General features: G+C 39.1%; 1 protein-coding gene across 9 annotated transcripts in view; it reads right to left on the minus strand.

Moving 5' to 3' along the window:
- The window catches only part of NFIB (nuclear factor I B), a 266,130-nt gene that overhangs the window by 40,507 nt on the left and 199,087 nt on the right, over positions 1 to 26,536 (minus strand). For all 9 annotated transcript variants that reach the window (XM_063914058.1, XM_063914060.1, XM_063914057.1 and 6 more), the window contains 3 exons: positions 25,062 to 25,240; positions 7,000 to 7,138; positions 4,015 to 4,097 (listed from right to left, as the gene is read on the minus strand). In XM_063914058.1, the coding sequence (XP_063770128.1) occupies positions 4,015 to 4,097; positions 7,000 to 7,138; positions 25,062 to 25,240 (401 nt within the window). The remainder of the gene's footprint in view (positions 1 to 4,014; positions 4,098 to 6,999; positions 7,139 to 25,061; positions 25,241 to 26,536) is intronic.

Genomic DNA, 26,536 nt, shown 5'->3' on the forward strand with positions numbered 1-26,536 from the left:
TTGGTCGACATTGACATGGTCGACATGGACACATGGTCGACACATGAAAGGTCGACACATGAAAAGGTCGACATGAGTTTTTTAACTTTTTTTTTCTTTTGGGGAACTTTTCCATACTTTACGATCCACGTGGACTACGATTGGAACGGTAGTCTGTGCCGAGCGAAGCGGTAGCGGAGCGAAGGCACCATGCCCGAGCATGGCGAGCGAAGTGAGCCATGCGAGGGGATGCGGTGCACTAATTGGGGTTCCCAGTCACTTTACGCAAAAAACGACACAAAAAAAGTTAAAAAAACTCATGTCGACCTTTTCATGTGTCGACCATTTTCATGTGTCGACCATGTGTCCATGTCAATGTCGACCAATAGTGGTCGACCTAATGACTGTCGACCATAACATGGTCGACCATTCATACCGAAACCCTAGAAAGGTGGCCTATTGTGAAGAAAGAAACATCATCTTTTATTTAGTGCAATTTTCCTGATAGAGAAAAATGTTTTCTTGGCATACAAGACACATGACAGTGTTTACAATAAAGAAAATACAGGTATGTGCTGCCCTACAATGCAATATGACTAGAATGTACACCAACGGTCTCCAGAATTTTACAGCATCTTCTTGGTGAAGGGGAAAAATGTGGGTTTTTGGGTTATTGTTGTCAGCCATGGGCATAACTAGGGAGGTGCGAGTGGTGCTGACACCTAGGATGAGGGAGTGACACCATCGCTGCCCAGCTGGCACATGCATTTGTCTTGCAGCCTGAAGATCTGCCTGAGAGCAGCCAAGCTCCCCCTTTATGATGTCATGACATCACATGGGTGGTGGTGAGTGCTTAGATATTCTAGTACAACTTGTATGTGCTACCTAACTATAAACTCTCTATCAAAACATCATTAAAGATTACAGTAGATAACTGGAAGACTTTTGATTTGTAAGGAAACCAACAGGAATGTAGCTGCTTAATAAATGCTAAATTACATTTAATATTACCCTGGTCTTTCCCCACAATGCCCCTGATATTCCATTCCCATTTAAATAGCTTTTCATTGCTCTGTATAAAGAAGCACGTGGTGATCATGTCTGTGTGTAAGATTATCACTAGGTGACAATTAATGATTGCATTTTTTTCTCTCTGGTTTTCAGAACTTTGTGTATAAAGATTTTCCCTGGTATCTATCTATCTATCTTATTGTATTTCCAATAATCATCTAATTAAGATTTTTCCATTATCCAAGTTTACAATCATTACAGAAAAAACGATAAAACTATTCAGCTATGGCAGAGCATGCATGATCCCATTTCATAGGATTTTGTTTACTGTATATCAAAAAATGCACTGTGACTATTCTGTTTAATATAAGCAAACAATGCATTCAGCCGAAAGTTTTCAAATTCAGTATTTTATTTTAAAAAAGTCCTAAACCTTTGTTTGTTACTGTATAATTTAACAGAAAGGCAATTCCATGATAATGCATGTATTGTTACAGAACACAATGCTTTTAGCAGATAAGTAGATTTACTGATTTACGTCAGCAGATGTTATTTATAAAGTGCAAACTTGCACTAAGCCAACAGCTAAATACATTTTTGCTTTCATTGTCTAATGTTGGGTATACATCATACATTATCTGGGCAATGCTCCTAATATCGCCGGATCACCTAGTTAATTGTATCCTGTATGTGCGCTTCCGATCTAGAATTATCGATCGGCCAGACATGCTGAATTGTTCAGCTTATCTGTCCAATACGATATTTTTTAAGCTGCATGTTGACCGCATAAGCACTGCATTGTCCAAACGAATAACATTTTCCTAGTTCCTTCACAGCAGAGGAACAGGGAAATGTCTCGTTCTCAGGTCAGGAACCTAGATATCGTGTGGCCATACTCTGTGGTATAAGCCCATGGTATCTGCTGGGTGTCAGGTTGTCAGATAAAATACCTGTCAGTCTGACAGATAATTTATCTGACTGTGTAGGCAGAACGTTCACTAGAAAGATCAAAGCTAATTGTCCATTAGTTATTTTGTATTATTGTACATGTGGATTTTGTTAGTAATACCACGTTCACACTGACAATTAGCGGGTTACACCCGGGACTCGTGCACGAGTCCTTCCCGGGTGCAACCCGCTTGAGACCCCGTTCAGAGTGGCGGCCCGACACGGCATATTGCCGTGTCGATGACGTCACCGGGTCACGTGCAGGGACGGCGCTTGGAGATCAGATGATCTACAAGCGCCGCCCGCTCCTATAGTGTGAATGGGTTCCGGATCGCATCGATCCGGGAACACCGTTCACACTTGTGCCTGACCCGGTATTGACCCGGGAATAACCCTTCTTTATTCCCGAGTTGAAATACCGAGTCAGACGACCCGGGAACTTGCCAGGACCCCCGTTCACACTGCAAATAAATCCGGATTACTGCGCGTTCACGTGCAATAACCCGGATTTTTAAAGGCCGTGTGAACGTGGTATAAATAATACAATGATTTATAATGGACCATCACAGAAATATGGTAGCGTGCAGGGTGCAAATTCTTAATTATTCTTCTGGAATACAAATCTGTTCTACCAATAAAGAAAGGTAAGACTGCAGGGTTTGCCCATGTGTGCAACATATGGAATAATTTGGTTGGTGTTTAGTTATGTCATCTTTATAGGGCGTAAGAATAGATTGTACAACTCATCTCTCAACTGATTTTAAACATAGAAACAGAGAATGTGATGGCAGAAAGGCACCAGTTGGCTATCTAGTCTGCCCCTTTTGCTCTGAGCAATGGAGTATGATGTTCATGATGTTCATTTAACTCAAATTACAAGCATTGTTGTATTATTTCTGTTCACAAGCACTATAACTGCCTTATAATACCAAGTAAGTTAATACTTCCCAGGAGGCTTTAATTGCTTTATGAAAACTACATCTTGAAACACAAATTAATTTACAGCACTGCTGCAAAAGATATATCTGTTGGAGAAATCAGGTAGAAAAGCCTATGGAGTGATATGACTCTGCATTGTAAAAGCACTGGCATTTTGTCTAAAATATAAGAGTCTATGATCCAGCTACAGTCTCAGTTGTTAGACCACATTAAAAACATTATTTTGTTAAAGACTTCAAGCCTGGGCAGGGTTGGGGCAAATAAATACAATTATATGTGATTTTACTAGTTTAGAACCTGGCCACAAATGTGACCGCTCAATAAACAAAAAGAAAATAACTTTATTTTTATTTTTTTAAAGAAAAGTCACAAATAATGTTTTATATAGTGCATATTCACAATTTTATGTCATCCCTCTATTATGTTCTAAAAAATTTTTAGCATAGCAAACCTGAAACTATAAGAGGTAATGATATAAACACCAGTAGTGATTTCCCATGAGGGGGACGGATAATTGCAGCTCAGCAAAATATTAAAACAAAACTTTAAAGAACATGCGGCTACTCCAGGCCAACACTGTCCCTAGGGACAACTAAACACATACACAACTAATTCAATTATAATGGTTCTTGAAGTTTAAGAACAGTATCTTCTACTCCTGACTGGTATTAAGTGAAGCAGTTTCTATTACTGTTCTATGAAATATGTCACTATCTATGTCAGGTCTAAAACCACTCTCCATGTTCAATATTTCTCCATTTAATTACTCATTTACTAAGTCTCAACACTATTTGTGATGTGGTGCAATGTGTTTCAAGCACCTCTGAGAGAAACTGGAGTTTTGGTTTATTTGTTTTAAACTGAATAAAATTCTTGGGAAATCTAGAAACAATTTTACTGCGCCCTTTGCTGACAATGCACTGCATCCTATATTGTGAGGTTTCTATGTCTCTTAAGGGAGACGTTTTGTGACGCCCACATTTTCAATTAAATGTGTTGAGATTCGGCGTGCCCAGTCATGATCTGAGAACAGCGGGATCTTGTTTTAATCCAAGCTATGAGTGGCAGCATGCAGGCTTTAATAACACTCTTCCCAAGCAACTCAGAATCATTACACCTGATGTTAAAGCAGCCCACCTGTTGCTGGTGTAGGAAGGCTGGATCTCTTGGGCTTAGTCCCACATATCGGTTGGCTTGCGATGTGCCAGAGGCTGTGTAGGCTGGAAGAGAAGAAATGGAGACAATGAAAACATAACTAGGACCTGGATCATATCACAGAAAGCCTATTAAGCTGTACATACGTATACCAAGGAGTAGAATCTCGGAAACTAGCAAAGTACTATAAAAACGTACACATATTATTGTCTGCACAGTTAGAATGTATGTTTAACTGCATTACTCATATTCGTAATTCTGGGCCACTAAAAAATAAATTGCAATCTGGTGGGTTCTCTGGTAAACAGGAAAGATTTTATCATAGGAAGCATGCTGTTGTAGGTGGCATCCCATCTGGACCTAGCAAGCCTTACACAGTATGCTATGCCTTAGCTTGTTAGCAGAGCCACCGAGAAATCTGTGTGTACCTGCCTCCGCCTTGTGCATTACAAAAAGACAGATGATTCATCCAACAAACATGGTTCTCTGTCATGTAAATATCAACAACACTAGTACTAATTTCCAGATTCCAGATTACACAATGGAATCGTTTATCTCAGAGAACACATAATTGTATAATTTTCTTTAATGTACATAAGCAGCAGGGTTTCATATGTAATATGAAATGGTCCTGGTGCTCTTTATAAATGATTACTTATAATTGGGTATGTATGTACACTTTGGTTTTGTATTCTGACATCCAAATAAAGTACAGTAAGCGGTCGGTGTACATTTTTACCTAATACCGCCGTTCTACCAATATGCTTGATAAGTAATGAAGTTACTGGATTTTTAGCTAGCAACATCACTGTTCTCTGATTTAAAAAATGTAATCTCTAAACTGTGATAATGTTCTGTAAATTATAGTGCCGAATGAAGAGTGTTAATGTAAAAGTTAGAACAATGATATAAGTAATTTTATCAACAATAGAAATTCCTAAAATTGAAGTATAGTAAACAATAACCTTTTACTTTTGATAAGAGCTGTCCAAGTTTTTAAAATAAAAAATGCATATACAGTGCATTATAACACTGTTGATGCACCAGATTATCACAGTCTGAAAAAACTAAAATGTGTTTAGTTGCCAAGGATTGTTGAATAAATTTAGAGCATTTTGGGGTTGCTGAATTCAAAAATGAAGATGTTTTATTCAAATTGGCTCTATTGCTTGAGATAATGGAATAATGGATACCCTCAATTGCTAGAGAACTTAGCCATAACGCTTGCATATGAGAATCTACCAAAACGTTCTTTAAGGTGAGACACATGAATATTCTTGGTGATCACTCTGCGATCATTCTAGAATAACACTCCCTCCGTATATAAGTGATCGCCCACTGTCAGTTGGCAGTAGAGTGGTTTGTGTTCCTGCAAAACTGATATTCGGAATTAGCACCACAAAGTTACCACAAAATCACTCTAATATGATTGCTAATAAAATGAGTGTTGACCAGTGTAATATAAAAATGTCTTCACAAAACTGCAAAATTGACATATCCATAATTGTAAGAATTTATCACAATGAGAATTTTCTATGTCAAAAAACTTTATTACATAAAGAAATGTATTTCCCAATGGCTGAAAAGGTGGTTATCTCTTTAGACAATTACAGGACATTACTAAGGATAGTTACAGATATCAAATAAAAGCCATGTAACAAGGTATTTGTCATAGGTACATTTGGTGGCAGTCCCATAGGCTTTCAACGTTTCTTTTTTGCTAGGATGTAGCTGAAACTAAACTTTAGAGAGGGATTGGGACACAGGGAGAAAGCTCTATGGAGCATAGATGGAAAACTATACTGCAAGTAGAGTCTATAGGTTGACAAAAAAAAGCTAGAATTGCACCCAGTGGCCATGAAAAAACAGCTCAAGAGGAGGGCAACATGGGCTGTACGCTGGTGTGTGTACGCATAGCCATGCTCTTCTCATAGGCTGTTTTGGCAGGTTGCCACGCCCTGCACGATTTTAAAGTTGCAAAATGTGCCCTGCCCTACACGTGGCACCCTGCTAACACAACCTCCCCGGTGCCGTCCCAAACCATGGGCTGCAGCTTCCCGTGGGTGGGAACAGTGCTGATTTGCTGCTCAGTGAATAGATGTCGTGCACAGCATTTATTCACATTATGGAGAGAGCTTGGGGGAGGCCCAGCACCTCTATAAGTGTTGGGCAAGCCCCAAAGTGTGATGAATTGAGAACGTGTCACTTGGCCACTCCCCTCCAAAACAGGCCACACTCCTCCCTGCATGCCCCTCTGTACCCTACCCTGCCTCTGGTCTGCCGGGAACACTATATCCTCAAGCTATCTTGTTGCTATCAGAACAGATGAGCTATTGTCTTGACACTGCTGTTGAACCACTTTCAGTGCACAAACTAAAATGCCCACATCTACTTATACTCAGATGTATTAAGATGATTATCTGGCAGATCTGGCTGGTTGGAATGAAATTCTGGTAATGGATGAGAGCAAATGACAATTGACCATATGTTCTGAAACCCTGGAAACCCCTCTAACCAGCCAGATCTGGCAGATGATCTGCCACATAATTGTATAGTGGATGCCCAGCTTTACAAAGGAGTTATTGTTACCAATAAGATCTTAAGACTTATAAGTTAACTAAATTATAAGTAAATGTTTTGTTTCTTAAGCTATATAACAGAAATGAGCATGAAGATGCATTTTGAACAGCCTGCAGAACCAGACTGGACAAAAAAAAGAAATAATAATAATCCACAATTCCTCAAGTTTTACTCTTTGGTATATAAAGTCATCACATAATCATATATTATTTAATAGTTATGTACAAAGTGCATTATCTTATATAGATTATTTTAAGGTGACATCTTCCAGACTAGGGCCTTTTCGAAATACTGTGAAAAAGCAGTAAGATAAAGGCCAGCAATAGATTCTACTGAGCTCCACCACTATACCAGACAATGACTTACATATGGATGAATGTACCTCACCTTCAGTGGATGTAGTGATGGGCTTGGTGTCAGTCATGGTTAGTGTGACAGGTCTCACTGCACCGTGATGGGGTGATGGCGCCAACACAGGAGTGAAGTGGCCAGGGACCTTTCCTACGACTTGCCCGCTGCTGTTAGGCTGTAAAAAGATTATAAAGAGTTAAACCATTTAAGCATGCAATCTTGTGTTGAAGGAAGCACTGTACACTGATGGCTGAGTAAAATGTCTTCGTGCCATCTCTGTCCTACAGATGCTATACATAAAAAGAAAAATCTATTCAGTGATGATCTTGGAAGCCTTAATAGATAGTTATTCAGCTTGCCTATCAAAATATGTATAAATCCACAATGTAAATGGTTATATTTGAAAACCACAGATTAACAACCTTTAAACTCTTAAATTCTTGAAATTTTTGTTCAGAATTGTATTGCTAACTATAGGAAGAATAATGCAACCTTTTATAAAACAAATTAAGTGAAGTGACATTCAAGAGGCAAACAGAAGAGTTAAAATTGAAAGCAACAGAGGGAAGGTTATATCCATACATGCTGTCAACCAGACTAGCAGCAGTTGCTAATGTGTCTATTGAAACTGTCACACAAGACAAAACAATAGGAAAGACTCTATAACAAGCTACACAGAATTTCATCACAATAGAGTCATTCAAAACACACAAAAAATCCCTACAAGCATTTAAAAGAAATTGTGTTTGGGGAAAAAAAGGGCAGAGAGTAGCCTAAGAGATGTTTTCCTGATGTCTATAGCCCATATTTATTAGTATTATTTTCTTACACTTACACATCAATTGCATATAAACTGAGTCAATTATTCGTTCACTAGTTTTTCCTACACAGGTTTCTTTTTATTTGGGGGCATTGCTAACAATTCCATACATTCAGTTCACAATCAAGGAAAAGCTCTGCACTTGGGGTGGAGCTCAAGTTATCCAGGGCTGACATGATTATAAGTATGTGTGTGTGCAGGGGGTAGGGATATTTTAAAAGTCTTGGCAGAAACATTAGTGCAGCAGATTCACAATGTGTTTCGGGGCTGCATTGCATTTTTTTTAGACCTCAAAAGCCTCTATGCTGTAGTGCATATAATTCCAAAAAATTACTTTAAACCAATTCTCTAGTATTGTTGTATGAACTACTCCTTTTACGACAAAAATCTAACTTATCCAGATACACTCAAAGATAAATTTGACAAATTTTACCCATACCAATGGCCCATAAACTAAAAAATGTATATCAATGAGACATGTGATTTTATATATATATATATATATATATATTTATATGTGTGTGTATAAATCATCATACTTAATTTTTTTAATAGAAGTACCTGAAGTGAACTATACTGTTCCTAATTAGGTTTTTAATATTGAAATATGCGGTATTGAAACAGTACACACTATGTTTTCTTTCTGTTTTTTCTTTATATGCCTTGAATCATAGAGTGGTCATGTGACTGAAGACATTAAGTTAAGTTGGGTCTACTCATCACTATTTGTATTGCACTAAGAGGTGTCACAATTTTCTTTATTTATAATCATACAGGATACTCTAGATATAGTCTCGGCAGTCAAAATAACGATGCCAGGATCCCGACCGCCGAGAATGCCGACAGCTGCGCCAGGGCTATTCCCACTCGTGGATGTCCACAACACTCATAGGGTGGAATTCAAATGTTTGAAAAGTCGGTTGGGTGTCTGTTTTTTCCTGTCTATTAGATAGGAAAAAACAGACTCCCAACTGACTTTTTAAACATTTGAATCTCCCCCATAGAGTGGGAATAGAACCTGTGGCAAGCGCAGCGCTTTCTAGCACTCGCCCCGCTGCTGGCATTCTGGCGGCCGGGATCCTGGTGTTCGTATACTGACCTCTGGGATCCCGGCCGCCGGGATTCCACCCCCAACCCATATACTGTGCCCTTCCAATAAAAGTATATCCAGTGAGATAGGGGATGGCACTCTGGGCCTAAGCAGCAAAAGACAAAATAATAAGCATAGCGCCAACCCATATCTATCTATATATATATATATATATATATATATATATATATATATATATGCACACACACGCACATACATACATACACACACATAAAGTTGATGGAACAACATAACAGTACTGCCAGTGCGTAGGCATAACACTTGAATTCCCTACCACAGAGGTGAGGAGTAATGACAGCCTTTTATTATATAAGATATATATAGTCTTTTCACAAGACAAATAATGATTTTTATATTGTTAGAGATAACACTATCAATGAAATACAATACAATATGATACAGTCAATATGGTACATTCTGAAATTGTGCACATTAACATTGAAACAAATGCATATGTTAAGCTCCTTAAAGATGGAAAAAATAAAATATTATTAACCCATTTACTTTATACTGCTATCTTTAAGTTACTTCTACCTGTCTTTCCCAATAATTCTATGAGTAACACCAGGGCAATTTGAATACAATAAAATATGAATTAAGCAGCGCTCATTCTAAGCCTATTCAGTAAATATTCTGTCACACATTTATTGGGAAAAAGAGGTAGTAAGACCAGTCAAAATAAAAAAAAAATATTTACAAAGCGCCAAATTTTTTTGGCGGGTTAGATCTCAAAATGCAAAAATTAGATTATTAATTCTTTTGTTTTCTTTTCTTTCCAGGATTTGGGATTTGCAATACATCTTCAGATACATCAGAGAATTTAGAAAGAAAAATACATTTCTCCTTGTTCCCACACAAGGCTGACTTTAAGGAAAAGCTGCTAAAAGCACAGTTTGATCTCTTTGCCACTAATGTGCTGACACAGAACACTTGGTCAGGAAAAAAGGTCAGTACAGATGGAACTGCTGCCTTTTTGTTTAACTTCGCCCTGTGTAAATATATAATGTGATGGTAAATATTATTACTACTATTCCTTTATTATTTGGACAGGGATTTTTCAATAAAACATGAGTCAAAAAGAAAACAAATAAATTTTCACTTGGATCACACAACATGTTCTTTCAAAAAGAGAAAAATGTTTGTGTGATTTGCTTTGTGCCATGTTTGAGGAAATATGGAAGGGCCAGGATCTATTTTAACAAGTGTGGCATCACATAGATAGATCCTGTACTGAATACTGACACAGCACTCTCCAGCTACGGGACTGCCTTCATGGGGGAGTGCAGGGTCAGTCTCTAGCTCTTGCTCAGGACTCAGGTGTTAAACTGCAGCAAAGAGCTTTCCAATAAAGGCATCTGGCAGCTTGGCAAGCTATGGAGCCAGTTGTGATCACAGCTTTGGGGCTGCCTTGGGGTACGCCATTTGTCTTGGAAGCTAATCAAGTTTTAATCATTGTTTTGGCCATGACAGCCTTTTGTTTTTCTATACTTAGAATACTCGTGCTCTATCCATCTCTGATATTTCTGGAAATGAAGAGACACTGCCAATATGAAAGTCATGTAATGTGACTTCATTACAGTTGAACCATGAGCACACATGGAATGGCGAGGAACAACTACAATTCCAACCAGAGTGCTGCCATGCAAACTTCATTGATTAGTATTAAAGCTCAAGCTGATTGTCCGTCTACCAATATAACCTTCCATGGTTTCCTGGACTGCCCGGCTACAGTTGAACTAGTCTATTGGTGTGTAAAGAAGAGGCAAGCAAACTCAAATTAACTGAAGGCATTCGGATCCAGAATTATCAAGCCCTGGAAAGTGATAAATTGCACAGTGATAAAGTACCAACCAACCAGCTCCTAACTGCCATGTTACAGACTGTGTTTGAAAAATGACAGTTAGGAGCTGATTGGCTGGTACTTTATCACCGTGCAATTAATTACTTTCCAAGGCTTGATAAATCTGGGCCATAGTGTACAAGTAGGATGGTATTGGGATCCTGGCGCATGGGATGCCGGCAGCTAGAATACCGACAGTGGTTTCCTGATGCTCAGGATCCCGACACCTTTTGTATGTATGCTAACCCTAATACCTGTCTTCTGATTACTTCCTCCCACTCCTATCTCCAAGATTTTTCACGTGCTGCTCCCTTCCTCTGGAATTCTTTACCTCTCCCCCTCAGACTCTCCACCTCTCTACAAAACTTCAAACGGGCTCTTAAGACCCATTTCTTTACCAAACCCAGCCAAATCTCATCCTAACCATCTGTTCTACGCTCTCTATGTACCCCATCTGTGTCACCCGTCTGTCTACCCCTCCCCTTAGATTGTAAGCTCTCACGAGTAGGGCCCTCTTCCCTCATGTGCTTATCCTTTTTTTACTTTAATTATCCTCAACAGCCCAAATCAAGCAGTTTTTTGGCCACCTGGAACTTCTCTGTCATTTAGTGGTGTAGTTATGCTTAGTTACCCTATACTTGTCCTAAACTGTCATCAACTGTAAGTCACTGCTTTCCTGTTTTGATTATGTGCATATGTACTCTGTAATTGGGCGCCGCGGAACCCTTGTGGCGCCATATAAATAAAGGATAATAATAATAATAATAAATAATACCTAACCTCCCTAACCCAAACCATCCTTACCTGCATCATCACCATGTCCCAAACCCTCCTTCCCCCTCCCACCCCCCCAGCCTAACCCTAACCCTCCCCGGTGGTGCCTAACCCTAACCCTCCCCTCCCACGCAGCCTAATCCTAACCCTCCTTGGTGGTGCCTAACCCTTCCAGCACCTAGCCCTAACCGGATCCCGTACAAGGTATGTTTCTGATTTCCCATTCCACAGAATGGTCATGTGCATCTCTCACACTGTATTTGTGAAGTCGCTTTCTGTGGAATGTGTTGACTATGAAGAGAACTGGAGAAATCTGCACAGAGCATTTAAGGTGAAACTCCACCACAGAAATTTGCACATTTTTCAAAATAATTGCAGAAGAGTTTGGAAAAGGTGGTTCACCCCTAGTCTACAGATGTCCCAATTACACTGTCCTTCTAGTACAAGCATATTATGCTCTACATACAGTATGTTAATATTAAATAGGATGGACATAACTTTCAATATTTAATTTACATAGAAGTATATGTAAACAACTACAATAATCTGTGCTATTAAATTGCCATGGGGGCTTATTCACCATCAGGGTCTGATGACCCCCTGGTGATTAAGTATCCAACTTGCAGCGAGCTACGGTTGGGAATACTTATCACTGGAGCAATTCAGCATTGGCAGGTGCTCCAAAAAACTGAATATGAAGTTTGCTGAATATTAGGCGCCCCTATCAGACCTTACAATGAACATAAAACATGGAGGAATTAGAATTCCCGCATGTCTAAGAGGACATAAAGTGATAATGAATAGGCTCACTGGTGCTATTGATGTACGTCAATATCTTATATTAAGGGCATGTACAAAAGGGCATTTATCAAAGAATGGAGAAAGATAAAGTACCAACCAATCAGCTCTTATAATAATTTTTCAAACAGCCTGCAAAATGAGAGTTATAAGCTGATTGTTTGGTACTTCATCACTCTCCATGCTTTGATAAATACCCCCCTAACTCATTAAATGCATAGACAACGCCTTGTGCTTTGTATCCACTTTTTTAGAGAAACTTGTTCTCAAAGTCTTGTAGCAGTATAGTGTATTATGAACTCAATGGTACTGATGCAGCTTTCTTGTATTCTTCTAGCATACTGGATGGAATTCTTATTGGCCTCTCTTGGTCAAATTCTGTTTTGTTTTGGGGGGGTTATTGGACAAAAGTTCAGTTCACGTTATGTTATTAATTTTAATGTTTTACTAAAAAGCACTAATTAAACCTGTGACTGCACCAAAAAAAAATGCAATTTGTTATCCTTCTGATTGGATCTGGCAAAGCACCAACAGTTTATACATTACAAAACCTAAAAGAATGGGTGACAGCAGTTACAATGGGATATACAGATGTGTCCAGCCTCATCTTGCTCGCAATTATTCGCAATTGCAGGTCATTTGTTACGAATAGCGCGCCCATGATTGTGCGCTGCATACACACCCGTGACACATAGGAGTGCATGGTGTCGAAAGGGACGGTTAGGGTTAGGCTGCAGGAGGGGTGGGTTAGAGCTGGAATACTTACTAAATTCATCTGATTTTTGACCGTTGGGATTGTGGTGCCAGTATTGTAACAGCTGGAGTGGTCACCACTGGGAACCCAACCTGATACTATTGCTAACCTGTACTTCACAGAAATGGCAGCAAGCAAAAGGTTAGGTGGAGACAGAAGCACAGCTCATGCCATCTTACATAGAAAAGCAACCAATCACGTCAAAAAGACCAAAAACTTACTTGGGAATGCCAACAACTCTAGATTATATCAATAGAGTTCCTACACAGGAAGAAAGTTCTATAGTCTGCACTCTGACATGGTCGATTCTGGGGCAGTCAGCAACACAAAATGTATTTTATGTTTTGAAGAACCAGTTGGCATAGTAGTGAACAAACTCATTTCTGCAGTACCAGTTATCTTTAGGCCATATGAGGTGCTTTGTTTCTTGGCCTTGATTTATAGTAAACATGTGATTTACACGTACATGTCAGACTGCACATGTGCAGAACACTGCACCTATATTTTGAGCTCAGATTTTCTTATACTTGGGTCACCCTTGCGCCATGAGGGGCATTTCAGGATCTTTCAAATGTAAGTTCATTATAGCAAGTCTATTAAGTTAGGGATGCATCCAATTGCGACATGTATCTTTAATATGGTATCCGTTCACATGGTCGACCATGTTATGGTCGACAGTCATTAGGTCGACCACTGTTGGTCGACATTGACATGGTCGACGTGGACACATGAAAATGGTCGACACGTGAAAGGTCGACACATGAAAAGGTCGACATGAGTTTTTTTTACTTTTTTTTCTTTTGGGGAACTTTTCCATACTTTACGATCCACGTAGACTACGACTGGAACGGTAATCTGTGCCGAGCGAAGCGAAGGCACCATGCCCGAAGCATGGCGAGTGAAGCGAGCCATGCGAGGGGACGCGGTGCACTAATTGGGGTTCCCAGTCACTTTCCGCAAAAAACGACACAAAATAGGTTAAAAAACTCATGTCGACCTTTTCATGTGTCGACCTTTCATGTGTCGACCATGTGTCCATGTCGACCATGTCAATGTCGACCAATACTAGTCGACATAATGACTGTCGATCATAACATGGTCGACCATTCATACCGGAACCCTTTAATATATGCATTTATAGAAGCATGTCATTTCTTGTGCAAGTCTCCAAATTGATGATTAGGACACTTTTGTACATCTCTACACTAGATTTAAAGCTGCAGATACTGTATCTTACGATACGTGAAATTCAAATGCAGCCATGCTGATTCACATTTTTGCGTTAAAATGAAAATGAGGCCTTAAATGTGTAAATATACACTCAACCCCAATAAGGGCAACAGATACTCAGCACTGCAAAGATGCATCTGTGCAACTAATGTCTACCTATTTATAAAGATCAATATTAGGGCAGATGTACTAAGCCTTGGAGGGAGATAAAGTGGAGAGAGATAAAGTACCAGCCAACCAGCTTCTGTCAGTTTTCAAACACAGCCTGTAACATGAAAGTGGGGAGTCGATTGGTTTGTACTTCATCTCTTTCCATTTCCACCATTGTCTGTTATCAGTTACTCTGATCTCCTATTCTGGGGAAGATTTTTTAAAGCATGGAGAGAGATAAAGTGGAAAGAGATAAAGTAGCAACCAATCAGCTCCTATCTGTCATTTTTCAGGCTATGTTTGAACAATGACGGTTGGGAATGAATAGTTGGTACTTTATCTCTCTCCACTTTATCTCTCTCCAAGGTTTGATAAATCCCCCCCTCCGGATTCATTGTAGTTAAAAATATGTAAAGAAAATTAACCGATTTGCTTGTCTATTAAAACAAACACGAGCTCTACAGAACTAGACTAATTTTTTTCCCTACATATTCGATTGAATGGCATAGCTGTTTTAGTATAATCAGTGCAGTGGTAATGTAATTACACCACAAAATTGCTGTGGGGACTACAAGACAGCTCAGTTGCTTGTCCTAACAATTTAAAAGAGCGTATTACTGAGCGTGGCTGGGGAGGAACAGTTCATTCTAGGTAAAAGCTGGCATGGTATCTGTTATTTCCATCTGCAGTACTATAAACAGGAACCCTCACACAGATGCATAGATAATTCAGTAAGGGAAGGCTGCACATTCTGCCCAGATGATCTTATAGCTCACATCATTTCTGCCTTAGGAGGCCATACTGTATTTCCTTGAAAGAAGACGTTTTCATGAAAACAATGTGGTGCACCTTTTATGTAGATCTAGACATCTTGCTTGGCTTTGTTTCTATGAAGTGGAATTGATAAAATATGTACCACAGGTTTCTAAAATGTTTTCTGACACATCCACAATCCATTTCTATATTCCAGTGGTTTTACTCATTTTGTAAATTGAGCATTTTTTTAAAATTAACCATTACTGTGTTTGAGTCAAACTTTCCATATTAAACCATTAATAACACTAAACAATGCAGCAATTAAGCTTGAAGAGGCTCAACCATGTTAAAAGCCATTGAACCTGTTTGCTTTGCTAGAATATTATTCTTATTTTAATTTCACTCAAGTTTGAGAAAGTATCCCAAATATTCAGACTCTACAGCTGGTACGAGACCACTTCAACTGAGATAATTCTCAAGAATCTGGCCATGTATAGTGTATTTTGCCTGAATGAATTCGAAAGAACAATTAATGTCGGTCTTCTTGACGAAAAAAGTATAGCGATTTAAATTGTTATGATACTTTAAAACATATAATATATGCAGGATTGTTAAAACCATAGTCCTCTTGCACAGTGATTTATTTTGCAAACACAAGACTCGAACGTAATACTGTGTGTCTTGAAGCCAAATATACCACATTGCACAGTATGTTTCATTAGACCCTATGAGATTTTTTTTACAGCTGTTGCCTAACTTTGCAGCAGATGCTTTGCTTTCTGACCTTTTTGCAGCACTATCCTCCACATCACAACATGTATTATGCCAGGCTTACCATACTGCCAGGACATCTTGTATGCCTGCTGTTGCTGCTTGCAGCCCCCCAGATGTCCTAACTAAGGAAATGATGCACAATATACTTCTTCACTACATATAGTGCATGGTGTATCTGTGCATTCAGACCATCATTTTCCGTCTCAGAGAGGATATATATCTTTTCTATCAATATTGCCTTTAATGTTAAGAAACAATGTTTTAGAATTTTTTTTATAAATATAGCTATTTTCAATATAAACAACACACATACAAAACCAGCAGTTCAGTTGTCTTAAAACACTAAGGGCCTGACTTCGAGGCGGACGCAGTGCTGATGTTTGCACATATGAGCAATTTTATTTGTACTGAGAATGCGCCACAGTCGCACTGTGCACCTGCCACAGTCATTGGACCTAATTCAGGTAGGATCACAAAACGCGATCCAAACACAAAAATTGGTAAAAGGATGCGGGCGCATGCGCAGTGCCCATCCTGCGCATGCACCCGCATTTTCTGCGGGGGGGGCCAAGAAAATGCAATCACCACTGTCAGTCAATCAGGCAGAGGTGTTCGCGGGGGGAGGGGGGGCAACAACGCTCCATTTCATAGGCAGAGACGGAGCGTTGCGGAGGCGGCCAAATCGGAGCGTCATCGCTGAAATGGAGGCCCATAATGAATTAGGCCAATAATGCGCACACCAATTGCGATTGATTAGCGGCAGTGGATGCAGGGAAGACATGTTTGCAAAGTGAGAGACATGTTTTGGGGAGGTAACAGGGTGGCTAGAAAAACGCAGGCATCTCGACCATTTTCTGGACATGTCTAAGGTTGCGACTGTGAATTTGTATGCAGTTGTAAAGGCTCTAGCAGCTTACTTGCGATAAACATTCTGAGGAACTATCAGATGATGAATGGTGCGACCAACGTAGCTTTCTGAGCAAGCGGCGGATTAGAGATGATGTCAATAGAATCTAAGAACAAATCCCTGCAGTAGGTTCTTTAGCATATTTGCGAAGATTTGCGCAGTAGACAGCCTCTGCCTCCACCTCTGAATCAGGGCTTAATTTACGTTACGTACTTCCAAGAGACTCCAGTAGAATTACTAAAATATTTTGATAAGGCATTAATTACAATTCTTTTCTTCCTTATTACAAAATGCTAATTTTGTGGTTTCACAAACCAGAGACAGGTGATGACATTTCAGTTACAGATTCTACTGAGCATCATACACACACTAACAATATTTGCTAATGTCATACCCATGTTATCTTTGTGTGCTTTACCAAATGTGAGTTTAATGAAAAGACCCCAACGACTCGTAGGTAGCCTACGTTTGTCTGTCAAAGACTGGTAAACAAGATTTTAGTGTTCTTCACATAGTGAAGGAATTTGAAGAAATGTTCTAATGTATAAACTGCTGTGTGTTATTCCCATAGTGTTCACTTGTCTAAACATTTAACGCACAATGATGGCCGTGTGCAAACTACAGTGTCTCAGTGTTTATTTTTGTGTAAACAAGGTTTGTTAAGGTGACTGTACAGATTTCAGAAAAAGCACATGTAATATACACAGAGACAGGCTATGTTTGGGGCTGCTGCATCCGTTAAATGTCTCATAGAAATGTCTCATAGATATTGTAACAGTGAGTGAAAAAGGCAAACTTTCAATAAATAAAATGTATTTAAAAAGGAATAAGTACGGTATATCATGTGTGCAGTTGGAGTACCACTTAAATGGACAAATGGCATGAGGATTTTGGGGTCTATTCATGACGCAGTGAAAAGTGTGGAGAAGTGAGCCAGTGAAGAATTTGCCCATCGCAACCAATCAGCATTAAAATAACATTTATCAAGTGCAGGCTATAAAATTATACGTAGCAGCTGATTGGTTGCCATGGGCAACTTCTCCACTGGCTCACTTCTCCAATTTTTTTGCTGCTTTATGAATAGCCAAAAACGGAAAGATAGATAAAATGAAGTGCGCCCACTACAGCAGCGCAGTTGTCCCGTTGGTGGAAGGAAGTATCACCCTATACTCAAATGACATAAAAAAAACAATAAATACACCAAAAAGTCAATCGGCGCTAGTTGTTCATGTTGATCTTTGTTATAGTATAACCTCAAATGAAGGACATAATGCAAATATTCATAGCGTATTATAAATGAAACCATACACACTATACAAGTTAGTACATGATTTCGAATCGGTCAGCCGCATACCAAAATTGATGGTCTACGTGACAAGTAGACATAAAGCGATTCTTCCCATAGGATGTAGTTTCTTTCCCACAAGTTTCATATATAGTAGAAGAAAATTTCTCTAATAGTGTAATATTGTTTATTCAAATAAAAAATGCAGTTTAAAACATAAACAGAGGTTGGTCTCTCACCATTTAGTTAGGTCTACATTGAATAGTAGACATAAACATCTTAAAATCAGACAGCACACACCAAGCATCCCTGGAACATGTCGTCCGTTTAGATGTTAGGTGAGAGTGGTCCCCCTGGAAGTAAGTCTTCCTGGCCAATGCTTTTCAACACTGGAATGGTGTCTTTTTCAAGGCATATGGAGGAATAGATCATAGAACCAATAGGCATTCAATCCAGGAGCAGTTCAAGAGAAGGATGGTTCTGTGTTCAGCTATCTTGCAAATTCGCCCCCCACTCACCCCTTTTCTAGGGCTTGTCCTCTCTAGACTATGGCACTGCACCAGAGCCTACTGCAGATGTGCCCACCCCCGATGATATATGCGGTGCCAAGGAGAGGTAAGCATTGTAAATGGGTAATGGGGGTGTGGAATGGGCCCTCCTCGCATCCTGTACCCATTATACCTATGCACATGATTCAATCAGTGTGTTTCCAAATATCGTCCCGGACGTAATCAGGACAAATGTAGCATAGTGCCGTTTCAAGGTCCTAGGCCAGAAAAACTTCCTTCCCCTCCTCTTGAATTGTCACAAATTGCTAGTTAGCTACCACTGTAAATGTACCACTGCATATGTTAAAGCAGAGATGTCACTTATTGACATGTGCAGTTTCAGCACAGTATGCTCTTTGCTATTTTTAAGAGCTATTTACACAATAGCAGGTTCTCCATGAAGAGGAATTATAGGCAATAGTATGACTTCCTCACTGACTATAATAATAGGGCATGCTGGGATATTGATGCTGTGCTGTGATGTCACTCCAGACTCCCATAATATCACCGCTTATAGATGCTCAAACCAACCGCATATCGCTTCTCTGCCAGTCAACTGCTCCCTCTAGCTGACCAGGATGGAATGCATACTGATCATACATTAGAATGATGAACTTTGTTTATTGTCTTGTGCATACAATCAATCATGTACATTACTGCAACTACACTGTTGCTACAGAAAACACACCCATCTGACCATATCCAGTGAAGTGTTGGGGGCTATCCATCATGTCTCCAGGTATACACATCAGACTGAATTACAATTCACTTATGTACTCATTTTTATAAATGCCCACATCATTAAATCAAACTCTAAAAACACTTAATATACTAAATGCTGAATTAACTAGATGACACATGGACCTAGACCTATATTGGAACAATGCGGCCGCACTGAAGGGTCCTACACATTGGCCGATCCGCCGCCGAGCTGCCCGATGGCGGATACGGCCGACGGGCGACCCGGCGGCAGGGGGGCAGTGACGGGGGGAGTGAAGTTTCTTCCATATTGGCCTGCATGCACAAGCGACGGGGCACCAGCGATGAACGAGCGCGAGGCCGCGCATTGTTCATCGCTGGTCCCTCCACACTGAAAGATATGAACGATATCTCGTTCATTCATGAACGAGATCGTTCATATCTTTCAGTGAGATCGACCAGTGTGTAGGGCCTATAAGATAGATGCTTTCATATGTTGTGCAACACAACTAAGCAGTGAAAAGCATGGAGGCTGCATTAGGCCTCCTAGCTGCTGACAAAATCCACACACTGACGTACTTGTTATAACAAAGAGATTACTATTCTGCACATTTCATTTTAACTCCTAATAACATTATTTCTTTCAGGACAGTCAGAGAATTTGTTGGACATACTGTACATTTATAGGGAACATTTTTTTGGGCTCTTTTTTTATAAAGATTATAAAGTGTATAATACTGTTCAATTAAAAATACTTATGTATGGAATATGTTTGTGTCTTTCTTTTCTAGATACTGAACACAGAGGGCCTGATTCAGATGTGGTTGAAGGTGTTATCACTGCTGCTTCCTTGGAAGCAGCAGTGATAGCCCTGTATGGTGATGCAGCAGGAAATCGTCTATTACAAGCAGACGCCTCCTGCTGCAGCAGTGATCTGACCTGTGCCCTAGAACGCAGCGTCGGATCACTGTATTCACCACATTCGCAGAAGACAAGAAACTTCCGTCCATTTACAGAGATTCCTGGCCTTTTCCCTCCCCCTAAATGGAGGTAACATGCCTCCATTTTCACAAACAGAGGTCGTTGCCGCAACCGTAACAGCATCAGACTGTCAATCACTGACAGTCTGATGTCGGGTTACTTGCTATGTTGCACGACCTGTTTGCGTACACACAGAACGACTCCTGCGCATGCACAATGTACCAATAATTATCCACAATCACTGCCAGATATCTTATAGACCCACTGTCCATTATATACAGGGAGCAGAAGTATGAAAACATTCAATCACTGACCCACCAGGCAGACAGCTACAGCTGAAGGTAACTTCTATGCAGGTATGCTATGCAATCTTTCTTGCCCCCACTCCTCCCCTTATCCCTTCAATGGAAACACTGATAATCAGTCAAAGCTGGGCAGTGCCACTATTCCCCTAATTGTAATGCAGGGGGCAGGGCCACAATGGTGCAATTCTGCGCAGGTTGCATCATCGAGCCACCTGGACTGCCCACTTCACTCAGGAAGTGGGAGACCGCGTGCAACCTCTGGGAGAATTGACTACTCAAGATTAGGGAACTAAACTACCACAAAACATAAAAGAAACCACAACAAATTGCTGGAAAGCTATCTGGCTAATCAGCAATGGAGGAAGCACAATACATTTATTATTAGTGCAATCATCCACCATGGCCATAACTGTGTGGAGTTTGTATATTTTCCCTATGCTTGCGTGGGTTTCTTCCGGGTACTCCAGGTTCCTCCCATAATCCAAAATTATACTGGCAGATTAATTGGCTCCCGACAAAAAAATTCAAAATGAACCCTAATGTGTAAGCGTGTGCATGTACATGTGTTTAGGGAGGACTAGATGGGCCAAATGGTTCTTGTCTGCTGTCACATTTTATGTTTCTAGGTTTCTATCTTGTATTGAGTAACACTAATAATTACCTTTTCACGGTATTATTATTTAATGAACATATTGGGGGATTCAAATTAATTTGTATGTATTTTAACAGAGTCAGATTTTATATGAATTATAATAAATATAAAGTTGAAAATATTGCCCAAAAACTGTACTGCACAGATAGCTGCAAAACCATGCTCTCGGAGGCACCTCTTTTGTTCCTAGGGTGCTTTCGGCAAAGTTTCGAAAAACCTTCACTTGATAAACATGGTGGTTTCTATTCTGGTATTGTAATGTGTAATGTGGGGTTTTGTGGTGGTGTTGCCTTTAGTAAATCCAGTGGTTTTAAAACCACCAAAAAAGACCAATTTTCCCTTGGGTGTGGGTGAAAAATTAATAAAGAAAAGTAATTATGTGACTTCTGGTTCCACAAAGTTGAATTAACAAACTAATGCTGGAACCCAAGTTGTTGTAGAACTACATATACCAGCATATTGGGACTTGCAGTACCAAAAGCTATAGAGCCACAGGTGAGCAGAGCAGCATTATATCAATCAGCTGGCTATTATGAGGCTTGCCTAGTACTATTATATAACTCATAAGACTCAAGTTAAACAATTTGCCTATGACTAACATGTATACTTTGCCCACTCCTGTTGCCTATTTCCCATATCTGCTAACCATTAGTCTCATAGACAGAACCTTGCATCGCTTCCAGCCTACTCCAGTAACATCAAGAAATAAGTACTGATACAAGGTGGTGGCTATGAAGGGAAGGGATATACGGAATAAGTAGGGCTAGCAGGGAAAACATTTTGCTTTCTAGGTTGGAGCGCTGCAAAGCCAGCAGAGAGCTTCAGAATAAGTGGATATTGTAGTCAAAGTTGGAATTTGGTCCTATAAAAAGGATACAGATTCTTAGAGCTTGACCCTACCATCAGCCCATTGTAGCCTAGAGACTACAGTGGCCCATATCTCTCAGACCCCATCCTATTAACCTGGCCAGGTCCATGCCCGAAATAGAGTAAGCTCTCACTTTACTTCTTACTCATACCACAACGGGCTCTTATAGGAGCCTGTGTCCCGTCAAGTGACACTTGATAAATGCCACGCTAAATAATTTATATTGGTGTGATATGAGAAAAAAAAAATCATAATTAATAAGGGAGAAAATTATAATATTAAGAAATCAGCCCAATAATCATTTTAAAAATAACATCTTCTTGTTGTTTGAAAACAACAATATTGTTTATTTGAACTTTTCTTATTAGTACTATTAAACAGCGGTATAAATCCTGTGGCTGAACAACAGAGCAATCAGATGCTGAAAGCCATACAAGGGGAGTGTGCCTCCACATGTAGGTCCATGGGAACCACTATCAACTGAGTCTTTTTGAACTAACCCGATTATATATTTTCAGTTACTAAATTATAATCTTTATTGTTACCAAAGTTTTAGCTTTATAATATTTCAAAGTGACCTTTTAAGTGTTTCTCTTTGGCTGTCTGTTGTTGTATTGAATGGATATATTCCATAAGTCTTATAATGAGAGTCCTTCCTAAATAGAAATGCGTTGACTTGTATTCCAAATATCATTGGTATTGCAGTACAACTTAAGTTTAGCAGTAGTTCTATGGGATCATTATTCTGCAGATGATGAGACTGACTGAAGGTGACCTGGATTCTGCAGTTTATTTGACATGGCAAAAAGATATGTTTTGTTAATAAATACACAGCAGACACTAATGCTGTAATGAAATGCTATGCACACTGCTGTGTTGACCAATTACAAACCTAAATATTAGTGGTATAGTCTTTGATCTTGGTGCTGTTGCTAAACTGTCTGATACCGTGTAAAACAAATTCTAGACATAAGAACAACTGAGCTTAGTTTCATGAACATTTAAATAAAATCTTTGTGGAAATTGCACAACCAAGGACATAAATATTGTAGCCAAAAATGACTATACAAGACAGATTAACTACACAGACTGCACATGGAAACTGTGGCCAGTTACACACTTTAGAATAACCAAAAATTTTTAAAATAAAGATTCTTACGGAAAAAAACATCTTAATTTCACAGGGACCTACATTTCAAAACAGAGACATCTGCTACCATATGTATAATGATAGGATACAGTAGGGTAGATGTATCAAACATCAGAGAGAGATAAAGTGGAAAGAGTTGAAGTACCAACAAATCAGTATTCGGTCATATTACAGGCTGTGTTTGAAAATGAACAGTGGGAGTTGATTGTTTGTTACTTTATCTTCAATTTATCTATCTCTAAACTTTCATACATCTCCCGGTGAGAGAGAGAAATTTCACCAGTAGCCAATCAGAGCAGTGGATACAACTGAATGTGGATAGGTATCTTATAAGTATGCTTAATAAATTGTCAGTTCACAAATTGTCCGAACTGTTAAAAATAAAAATGACAGCTCCATTTTAAACTGCCAGGTAGATCGGATTTGTTTATATTGCATTACCAATCTGGCCATTGCTAATCTTGATATTGTGATTTGTACAGCATTTTCATTTATAATAACAGGCAGATTTTCCATCACTTATGTCTACGACAATGGCACAATGATGAGAATGTTAATAAATGTGGCAAAGTAAAACATAACTAAAACATGCTATTATGTACAGGAATAGTAGTACAGGTTGAGTCTCCCTTATCCAAAATGCTTGGGACCAGAGGTATTTTGGATATCGGATTTTTCCGTATTTTGGAATAATTGCATACCATAATGAGATATCATGGTGATGGGACCTAAATCTAAGCACAGAATGCATTTATGCATCATATACACCTTATACACACAGCCTGAAGGTCATTGTAGCCAATATTTTTTATAACTTTGTGCATTAAACAAAGTGTGTCTACATTCACACAATTCATTTATGTTTCATATACACCTTATATACACAGTCTGAAAGTCATTTAATACAATATTTTTAATAACTGTGTGTATTAAACAAAGTTTGTGTACATTGAGCCATCAGAAAACAAAAAGTTTCACTATCTCACTCTCGCTCAAAAAAGTCCGTATTTCGGAATATTCCGTATTTCGGATATTTGGATATGGGATACTCAACCTGTAATACTAGACATACCTATATATCACTGCATACATAGCACAAGCTTTAACATAGGTGGAAATAATCTCATAGGATACTGTAACAAAGCCTTCATAACTTTCTTCCATCATAATGGGGTTTCAGGCTGACTACCTCTTCTTAACAAGGAGGCATGGCCTAACGAAAATCCATCTGATGGAATAGCTTACATTATGGATGCTTCATTATAAACTGTTAATACAGGAATATATGTGGATGCAGCTATGCTGTGTTCTTCACATGATAAACTGACCTTGGACATACATTATTAAACAGACATCATTGATCCCTGTAGTAAATGTAGTGGCAACACACACTGACACTTTCTGCATTCTTAAGAGAGAACAAGGAGCATTCATGGTTCATCAAGCTATTGGAAGTGTGTGTATGCATGTAGTGCCCTGTCTTTACTGTAGGGATCAATGCTGTCTGTTATTTCAAGGGCCCAAGATGTAATCAGGGCACTTCTTCAAGCGCCTATAGGCTTCACCTGAAATCTCCTTTATGATGATGATGATGATGAGTGTGCAGCAATCACTGATCACATTACAGGAGATTACATATGAATTTGTTTTTCAGAGGCCTGATCAGTATCAAGAAAAACTATAACATTGACATTACCTGGCTTGTTTGCGGGCTGGACGGGTCATAAGAAGGAACATAGTTCTTCAGGGCATCCTGAGGATTCAGGTGTGGAGGATATCGGATCGTTGGATGAGAAAAGTAGGAACTTGGGGCCGGAGGAAGAATAGCTTGGGTTGAAAACGGGAGAGGGGATGGTGAAGTCCTGGTTGAGATGACTGCCAACACAAAAAAAAAAAAAGTTGGAGGCATATTAGTGTTTTATTTTTTTGGCTGCAAGGCTGTGGGGGTCCAACCCATCTGAACTTGTGAAAACACTCCCCACAAACACTTGTAGTTCATCTTCTAAGGCAGTTATTTGATTATTTTCCCAGCTGTACTAGCAACTCAAATAAAGCCCAAATACCAAACATCCCTTGAGAGCTAACAGCCCAACTTTCCCAGATCAGGCTGCTCGAAGTCTTGTTTAGTTTTCAGGAATTACACCATTCTCTGATTTAGCATTGCCTGAAATAAAAGCATTATTCCCAGAAAGAAAACATGTTTCACTGGTTAAGTATTTTCTCCAGAGCCTTTAAAGATAACAAAACCCACATTTTTGTGATCCTTAACATCACACTGGGAAACAAGTCATCATCAACTCCTAATGACTTTTGGCTGCCATGGACCACTACATACCTGCAAGATTTATGGGATACTATTTGTTTGTAAAATGAACCATCACTTGTCAAAACTGCGTATAGGAATAATGTAAATCTATTCCTGTCTTGCATAACTGGAGCCACTAATGTGTAAGAGACAACACACTTACAAAGTCCTCCTCGTCCCGTCCTTCTCGCTGCCACTTCGGCAAAGATATTTGATTAAAAAACACAAAAATTAATATAAAAAAAAGTGTTTTTTTTTTTAAAAAAGGAAAAAAAATTGTATATACAAAGAACAGCTAAAGTAAACAGTTTATACTATATCAATATTTATTTTATTTACTTGGTTGAGTACATTTTTGAACAGGACTTGTTGCCAGATTGTGTTTTACAATTATAGAGAAGCAATATATGGAAGTAAGAAACAAATCGTATTCTAATCAAACAAAACATTTGTCCCTGTTAGTTTTTAAGCATATAAGTTGATTTGTTTTGCCTGATAACGATGATTTCCATATTTCAGCTTCATAACAGTGTTTTATATAGTGTTATGTTAATGGTTTCATCTAAAGGGTTGATAGTGTAAGTCTGTCAGTCAGCAGCAGGCTTAGCATCTGTGATACTCAGCTGAAATAAGATCATTAAAGTTAAGCTTTGTCTGGGCTACAGTGCCAGAATGTTCATCTTTGCCCTCAAAGACACATTGATATTAAGTCCGTTCTAATTGATCCATTCCATGCGCAATATCAATTTAGGTCCTTATGAAAATACATATTCTAGTGTACCAAAGAAATACTGCTCCATTATTTACACCAGATTGTAGCATAATGTTATTTGTAGTAAAATAACACATAGTGTATGTGTTTAACC

Source organism: Pseudophryne corroboree, chromosome 1 (assembly GCF_028390025.1).
Source record: "Pseudophryne corroboree isolate aPseCor3 chromosome 1, aPseCor3.hap2, whole genome shotgun sequence".
Taxonomy (NCBI): Eukaryota; Metazoa; Chordata; class Amphibia; order Anura; family Myobatrachidae; genus Pseudophryne; species Pseudophryne corroboree.